Source organism: Vigna umbellata, chromosome 4 (genome assembly GCF_029865625.1).
Source record: "Vigna umbellata cultivar VRB3 chromosome 4, Vumbellata_1.0, whole genome shotgun sequence".
Classification (NCBI taxonomy): domain Eukaryota; kingdom Viridiplantae; phylum Streptophyta; class Magnoliopsida; order Fabales; family Fabaceae; genus Vigna; species Vigna umbellata.
In genome coordinates this window covers 31,487,197-31,495,361 of record NC_142168.1, presented here as the reverse complement: position 1 = coordinate 31,495,361, position 8,165 = coordinate 31,487,197, and the positions used below count along the sequence as shown (strand labels likewise).

The following is an 8,165-nucleotide window of genomic DNA, read 5'->3' as shown; positions in this document are numbered from 1 at the left end:
GTTTGGACGAGCGCTCAACGATTAACCTCCATCAAGACGAACACTCTCTATGACGAGTACTACCCGAGGACAAACATCATCGAGAACGACCGTTCCATATGAACGATCACTAACCATAAACATCACCAAGATCGAACGCTCACTATGGACGCTCACTAACTGAAACGTTATCAAGACCGAGCGTTCACTAACACATAATATGACCGAACGCTTTAGATTGAAGCCTAAGACTAAGTGATCAAGATCGGACGCTAACAATCACTAACAGATTTTGAGATCGATCGCTTAAGATTCAAACTTTAGAATATTCGATTAAGGACGAACGTTCTCTACAACCTATGGACGTTCGCTATCGAGACCGTACGCTCAGGATTGTTACCCGAGAATACCAAGTTAAGAACGAGCTTCACACTCACTGATATCCAAGAACTAACGCTTATGATCCAAACTTAAGAATAAGCAACTTATGACCGAACGCTATTTAATTCATCAAAACGAACGTTCATGATCTAAACCGAACCCTTAAAGCCGAACGCTCTCCCGTCAAGGACGAACGCTAAATGCCTAAGCCAAAGCATGATTAAGACCGAACGCTACTACCAAGAACGAACGTATTTTCTTAACCTCATTTGACTTTAGACTATTTGCGCAAACGCTAGAAAATCATACTCTATAGGTCGAACGCTGAATACAATTCCATATTGTCCGAACGCTAATAATCTAAACCTCAGGACACCTTATCCAGATCGAACGCTATAAATCGCTAATACACTAAGGCCTAACGTACACTAATACATCAAAACCGAACGTCCAGGATTCAAACCTAATAATACCAGCTTAATGATGAACGCTCACTAACACAATTAAACCAAGGTCGAACGTTACACTGACAATGAAGGACGAACGCTAACACTCTCCTAATACGAAATCGAACGTTCATTATAACAGACGAACGCTAACTATAAAATTTAAGGACGAACGTTCACTATAACATTTAAGGACGAACGCTCACTATAACACTTATGGAAGAACGTCTAAATTACCAACGAACGTGAACGCTCGTTACCTTATATCACCATAAACGAACGCTCAACCCATTCCTGCCAACCACTAATTGGTCGAGTAACTTGGACGAATGTCTTGTGCATAACAACTTCACCTAAGGACGAACGCGAACGCTCGAAACCTTAAAACACAAAACCGAACGCTCACAGAACAATCCCAGAACGAACGTAACGCTCGTTAATGAAGGAGGCAAGACCGAACGGTTAATTAGACCGACTACGAGCGTTAGTGGAGCGAACACTCGTTCTACACTTTAATTGGACGAACGTCCACTTTTGACTCACCAAATTTGGACGAACGTCCAATTTTGACTCACCAAAATTGGACGAACGTGCATTCTGCAGAATTCTGCAGAATCGCACAAAATGCAGAGAAAACCCAGAAACCTTAATCTTCATCTCCTTCTTCCCAAATTTTACCCAGATTTACAGTAACCACAAAATATCTCAAAATCAAGGAAGTAAATCAAACTCCCCTTACCTCTTGGAAGAAAAGGAAGAAGCTGCAGCTACCAACACGGTCCAGCCATCTCCAAGTCCAGTGGGGAAGATGCTCTCCGATCCGACAAATCGGCAGAGCACCAGCCATCAAAGAAGTGCAGCAACCCGTCCAGTCATCTTCGTCCACCGTCCAGCAGAGTGAGCAGCAACCGTCATATCCAGGAGGCACACATCCAGCTTTGGAGACCAGCACTTCACAGTCCATGCAGAGAGAGTTTTCCCTCGTTCCCAGCTACCACCACAGAGGTGTCACTCCCCCCGTCTTTTTCCCTTCCTCTCCTTCCACTCCAATAATGCACCCCAATAATGAGACCCTCCCCCGTAACCAAGCACCCCAATAATTGCATTCAAATAATGCAAGTGATGGGTGACCACCATATCCCCACCATACCCCCCACTACTCTAACAAAAAAAACGGGTCTTACATCATGAATATCAATTCAACGCCAAATAGCAAGATCTCAATAAATACTCATTTCCATATATGCTAGTCTATAAGATCATGCCTCCAACTAAAATATTCGAAATAGTAAACTATTTGATTTGCCCACTCAAACGACTACGTACAAAATACGGAACTATTTTGATATTGGAATATCACAAAGGAAATAATTTCTTCAATAAATTGTCGTGGACTTTGATTTGTATTAGAGTACATTAATAAAATAAAAATAGTCAGGAAAGGAATGATACTTTGATACCTAAAAAAAGTTTTTCATATCTATTTGATATTATTATTTATTATTTATTATTCTGTTTTTTCTTTATAAATATAAAAAATTGTTTTTTTAATAACTATTGTACTTCTACAATGGTTAAATGGTTGTTTTTTATATCAAAGAATTATTTTCATCGGTACACTGCCAGCCAGAGACATTAGAACGAGGCTTTCTCTGTTATTGGCTTATTACTGTTGATTTTGCAAGAATGCACTAAATGGCCGACTTTCTCATTCAATTACCATAAATTGTAATAAAATCAATGCTAATTAATAAACATTACAGAAAAATAAACATCCTCACCATTGTGATATCTGCCATGTTGTAACATTCCAAAAATATAGTATCAAAATCATATAATAGAAAAATCACAATTTAATAATATTACAAATCAATCTTACAAAAAAGTAGAACGTACGGTTGTGGCCAAACGGCCTTACAACATAACCAAGTTAAAACAGCACCTTAGATACAACTAGGCCAAACAGTTTACAACAGACCTATAACGAACAATCCTACAAAAGAAAAGGACAACAAATGATTGAACGGTCATTCCAAGAAAATCAATAACTGACCGAACGCTTCTACTGTTCGGCCTTAACTTCCACTTCTATCAAATTTTCTTTTTCTACCAGCGCTTCTTTCAGCAATGCTTCTCCTTCTGCTAACATCCACACGGATTATCATTGCAACAGAAGGACACATACCGAACGTACAAAACGGACAAGACAGGAAAATAGGGTAAGCTTACGTAATTCAATTTAATCATCAACATGTATTTCACATAATTCACATAAACAAGATCATTTCATTTACTCTTACATGCAAAGCCTAATACTAGACTCTGACTGTCCGGACTGTATGAATTCTGCGTAACTACGACGTTCATGCACCCGGGTGATGTAGTAACTGGGATACCCTCAACAACTGTCACCCGAGGTTAGTCCTATCTGTCCAAAATAACCATAAGGACTAGGACCTCCTGCCATTCTCACGCATGACTTACCCTTCCCTACGTGAGAAACGAGTAATCATGGAATATCAGGATGAACCACCAGCTTAGCATGGCCACATTCATACTTTACCACTTTCCAATATACATTCATGAGCTATTCCTCCCCAGAACGCTCGTCCATAATCCAAAACATTTCATCTATATCATATTCTATTCATCTTTCATTATTAATAATCTCAATTGAACCCTTCGTACAAAGATCCCTAAGGATACCAAATACCGAACGTTAAACATCAACCCTGAACCAGACCGAACGCTTGGAGTGAGACCAAAGGTCTCCAATTCCAAACAGATCAAAACCGAGAGATGGAATCATTGGTTTTAAGAAAGGGAGTGATTAACATAATAGTTCTCAAGAACGATTAGGAATCAAACGTTTATTTACTAGGTGAGCCAATTGAATGAACTGACTCCCGAGTTAGACCGAACGCTAATAGGCCTAGACCGAATACCAAGACTCTAGGCTGAAACCAATTTAAGACAGACACTGTGAAAACCTCAAATAAGGGTAAATGATTGGATCAGGTGAATAAACCGAACGTCAATAAATATAATGAGTTAAACATCAAGAACAATCAGAATGTTAGTCGAAGACCGAGCACCGAAAAGGGCGAACCCTATTGAGTTTGAACGAACGTTCTTATATATATATATATATATATATATATATATATATATATATATATATATATATTTCAGAAAGGAGAATTAGTACCTGGTGTAAGAGCGAACACTTACTCAGCACGAGTGCTTGGTGTAAGACCGAGCACTAATAAATTTATAGGAGAAAGGCTTGATAAATATAATAAGATACCATTTTGAGTAGTGTTTTAAGAACAAACGAAAATATACAAATACATATAGATATACTTAAGTTTATAACCGAATACCAAGGAACAACTACGCTAGGCCGAACGCTCACGCACAGTATTACAAAACGAAAACACTCGTCCTCAACTAGGATTCTTCCCAAATGAAAGAATCCAATTCCAACCAAGTTCACTAGAAAAACCGAACGGTCAAGGACCGTTCATTGACGAACGTACACTTTCATAGGGAAATTTCATACTAGAATTAGTTATATCAATTCATCTCTCAACATTTATTTTCATAAAATCAAACATCCATATCATAGTAAATAATCATACTTCATATAGTCAAAACATATCAACAATCATACTTCATATACATTCAGCCACTCAACAAACATGCATTCATTAGCAACGAACGTAAAAACGAACATACATTTAAATTATATAAGCTTCCCTTACCTCGACACGTAGACGAACTCTCAAACGAATCAGAATAAAACTTCCGTCTACCACAGAACTAACGTTCGACGATCACGTTGTTAGGGATACTTAACTATAGAGAAAAAAAACCAGAAACACTCAAACTATTACCACCCACTCAGACGACCAGAACCAAATAGTTGCATGCAAGACGTAACCGAACGTACTAGAGAAAAAGAGACTCACCGGCTCAGAATCATAAACCAATCGGTTTACACGAAAGCTCTTGACGTCGGGAGTGCTTCAGCGGTGCCTGAGTGGTGATTGGAGAAGAGAAAGAGTGAGATTTTGTAGAGAGAAAGAAGAGTTTTTAGAGAGAAGGAGGAGATTTCAGAAGGTTGAAGATGGCTGGTGCATGCAGAGAAGTGACATGAAACTTAGAAAATTTCAGTTTTACTCTACCGTCAAAACGTTCGTCCAATCTGCGACACACACCTGTCTTCCACTTTCTGAATCTCAGACTTCCTTTTGCTTGACACCTGGCATCCGCTCAGAGAGTTTTGGGTGCGTTTTAAATGAGTTCTGACACATGTTACTTCCATATTCCCTCGACACGAGATAAAATCTATTTATAATATATAATTAGATATAAATTTCATTCTAGAAGTCAGTTTTATGGAGTTGAATTAAACGTAAAATCCACCGTATTATTTCATTTGCTATTCAACCATCCATTAGCGTCTCCCATTCGATATAAATATACTTGGATACGAAAGTCCACTTTTTAACACATACCAATCTAAAGAACACAAAGAACCTCGTTACTAAAAAACCTCGTCACTTAATTTTCTGCTAAACTTTTGGTGTTGTCTCTTCTGCTGCTGATAAAACCAAGTTTCTTAAACAAACGTTTGGCTAAGGTTTATTAGACAGGCGATAAGTTGGTATAGCCAATAAATGCTTACTTCTTGGTATTGAAAGGCCAAATGTTTCAGTCATATCCAAATCATCAGAAGAAATTCCAGTTGGAAGCTCCCAGTTGAAGCAATGCACTAACTGAGCCAAAGCAAAGCCAAATGTGGTCAGACCCAATTGTATCCCAGGACATCCTCTGCGACCAGAACCAAATGGTAAAAGCCGAAAGTCATGTCCTCTGATGTCTATGTTACTGTCGACAAATCTCTCAGGATAAAACATATCAGCATTTTCCGACCACACTTTAGGATCTCGTCCTATGGCCCATGCGTTGATTAAAATTCTTGTCTTCTTCTTTATGTGATAGCCGTCAATAGAAATGTCTTGTGAGGACTCACGAGGCACTAGCAAGGGTCCAGGAGGATATAGCCTCAGAGTCTCTTTAACTACCATATTCAGAAAAGGTAGCTTTGATAAGTCATACTCTTCCACAAACCTGTCCATTCCAACTACATCAGTTAACTCTTCTTGAAGTTTCTTCATGTCCTTTGGGTGCCTTAAGAGTTCTGATATGGCCCACTCAAGGGCCACACCTGATGTTTCAAACGCTCCTGCAATCAAATCCAATATGATAGCCTTCACATTAGTTCTGTCAATGAAGTGATCCTGTTCCTGCTCATCCATGGCTTGGTGCATGTGTGATACAAGTATGTCAACAAAATCATCAGAATATAGACTTTTCTTGTCTCTATCCGTAGGATGTTCATGATCTTTGATAATTTGCTCAAACACTTGATCAAATGCCTTATTGACTTTCTTAAGTTTTCTTTTCAATCCCTGTATAATAGATTTTGGAAATTATTAAAGCTATACAGAATCCCTGTTATAATAGATTTTGGAAATACTTAGATCTAAATAATAGTTGAATGTTGTACCTGGAGATCAAAGATGGCTGCCCAAGGTAAATAATCTGCTACATTAAACACTCCAGTCAAATACAGAACGTCATGAGTAAGTCCTTTTAGGTCGAATCTATCATCTTTGGTACGGCCAAGTATCATTTTACAGACAATATTGGACATAAGCTCCCCAATCTGCTGACTCAAATTCACAACATCACCTGAAGCTGCTACTTTTTCAAGCGATTTCACAAACACTCGTAACTCCTCCCTCCTCAAAGGACGAAACATCTCAACCTTTGATGCACTTAGAAACTGTGTGGCGCACAGCTTTCTCACGTGGCGATAATAGGATCCATACTCAGAAAACACCATGCCCTTGCTTCCATAAGATAGGTATTCTGATGCTTGAGTTTTGGGTCTGCTGGCAAAGACAGTATCATGTGTCTTGAGGAATAGTTCAGCAGTTTCAGGTGAGGAAACCACAATGGCTGGGATCTGTCCTAACTTGATGGACATTATGGGACCATGTTTTTTGGCAAGAGCTTGAAGGGTTCGATGTGGGAGTTTTCCTAGCATGTGAAGGTTACCGATAATTGGCAAGGGTTTGGGACCCGGTGGATGTTTTCTGTCATCTTTAAGGTGGTTTGGATGGAACAAGGCAAAGGATAGAACCAAAATGAATACCACAAGGAGTGTTGCAGGAACGGCCAATGTTTCAAGTAACATTTTAAGGCTTGTTTGATGGAAAATCAACTAGGTTTTTGTATATTCATTCACGAATAGGGTATCTATATATTATAGTGAAGTAGGATTCTTAATGATCAGAAAAGGAAAGTATAGATAGTTTTTTCAAAAAGAAACAAATTCCCTACATTTAAAGTTACACGCCTAGTTTAGGCGTGGGAGTAGGCGTGGGAGTAGGCGTGGGAACAATTTCCTTTCACGAGCAAAAGTCAAAAACTTTGTTCGGAGTTGGGATTTGAGATTGAAGATAAAATAAAATTGATGATGGTGTATCAAGCTTAAATATTAACGTCATAAATTAGATTCATTCCATTTTTTATTTAAAGTTTTTAATATTAAATGTTTCCAATGTAAGATTGAGGTCAATGTTCAACGTCTAGAAAGTAGTTCAAGGAGTCCAATACTAATATTCAAACTCTCTAACTGTTCATCCAAATCGATAGGAGAATACATGTAGAAGATACTTTGATATCAATCAATACTTATCTCCTTACCTCAAATTTATATTTATAGATTTGGAGTGGGCTTTTGGTTAGCAACAACCTAATTGTGATTTTGTTGATGGTAATTACACTTTATTTTAAGTTGTTCAACATTAGAGTTATTGTTGTCAAAATGGGCAACACATAGTAAGTTAATCCAACCTGACTCACTTATTAGTGAGTCAAAAAAATTAAACTCAACCACCACGAGTTTGTGGATTAACCAGGTTCTAGCTCACTTAATTACAAATTTTTTTTTTCAATTCTAAAAACAAATTCTAATTAAAATCTAAATAAATTTCAGTTCAAAATTATGTTAAACTCCATAAACAAATCAAAATAAAAAATACAATAAAATTCAAATACAATCTAAAATTATCATAAACTCCAAATACAATCTAAAAACAAATACAAAAGGCAAAATAAATAAGTATCTAAAATTGATCATTTTTGTATCACTTATCAATTATAATATTAGAGTAATCTTGAATGAATAAATTTACGATATTTTGCTCTCTTGAAGCATCTTATTCTTTATCTTCATCTACAATACAATAAAAAAGAGTCTAAACTAATAAATTAAAAAAAATT

General features: G+C 37.4%; 1 protein-coding gene across 1 annotated transcript; it reads right to left on the bottom strand.

Annotated features, from left to right (window-relative positions):
- Window positions 1-5,217: 5,217 nt before the first annotated feature.
- On the bottom strand, window positions 5,218-7,210 carry LOC124839091 (cytochrome P450 CYP736A12-like). Its single transcript, XM_047314835.2, has 2 exons — window positions 6,382-7,210; window positions 5,218-6,283 (listed from the first exon to the last, which is right to left on the bottom strand). Exons 1-2 carry the CDS (start codon window positions 7,072-7,074, stop codon window positions 5,447-5,449), a joined length of 1,530 nt encoding a protein of 509 aa, XP_047170791.2. The 5' UTR covers window positions 7,075-7,210; the 3' UTR covers window positions 5,218-5,446.
- Between the last annotated feature and the right edge of the window lie 955 nt (window positions 7,211-8,165).

What these genes read in the sequence shown, in the direction of transcription:
- LOC124839091 (XM_047314835.2), bottom strand. Translation starts at nt 7,074, where the DNA reads ATGTTACTTGAAACATTGGCCGTTCCTGCAACACTCCTTGTGGTATTC. An exon ending in CAGCCATCTTTGATCTCCAG is followed by an intron (nt 6,284 to 6,381) that starts GTACAACATTCA and finishes TCTATTATACAG; the next exon opens with GGATTGAAAAGAAAACTTAA.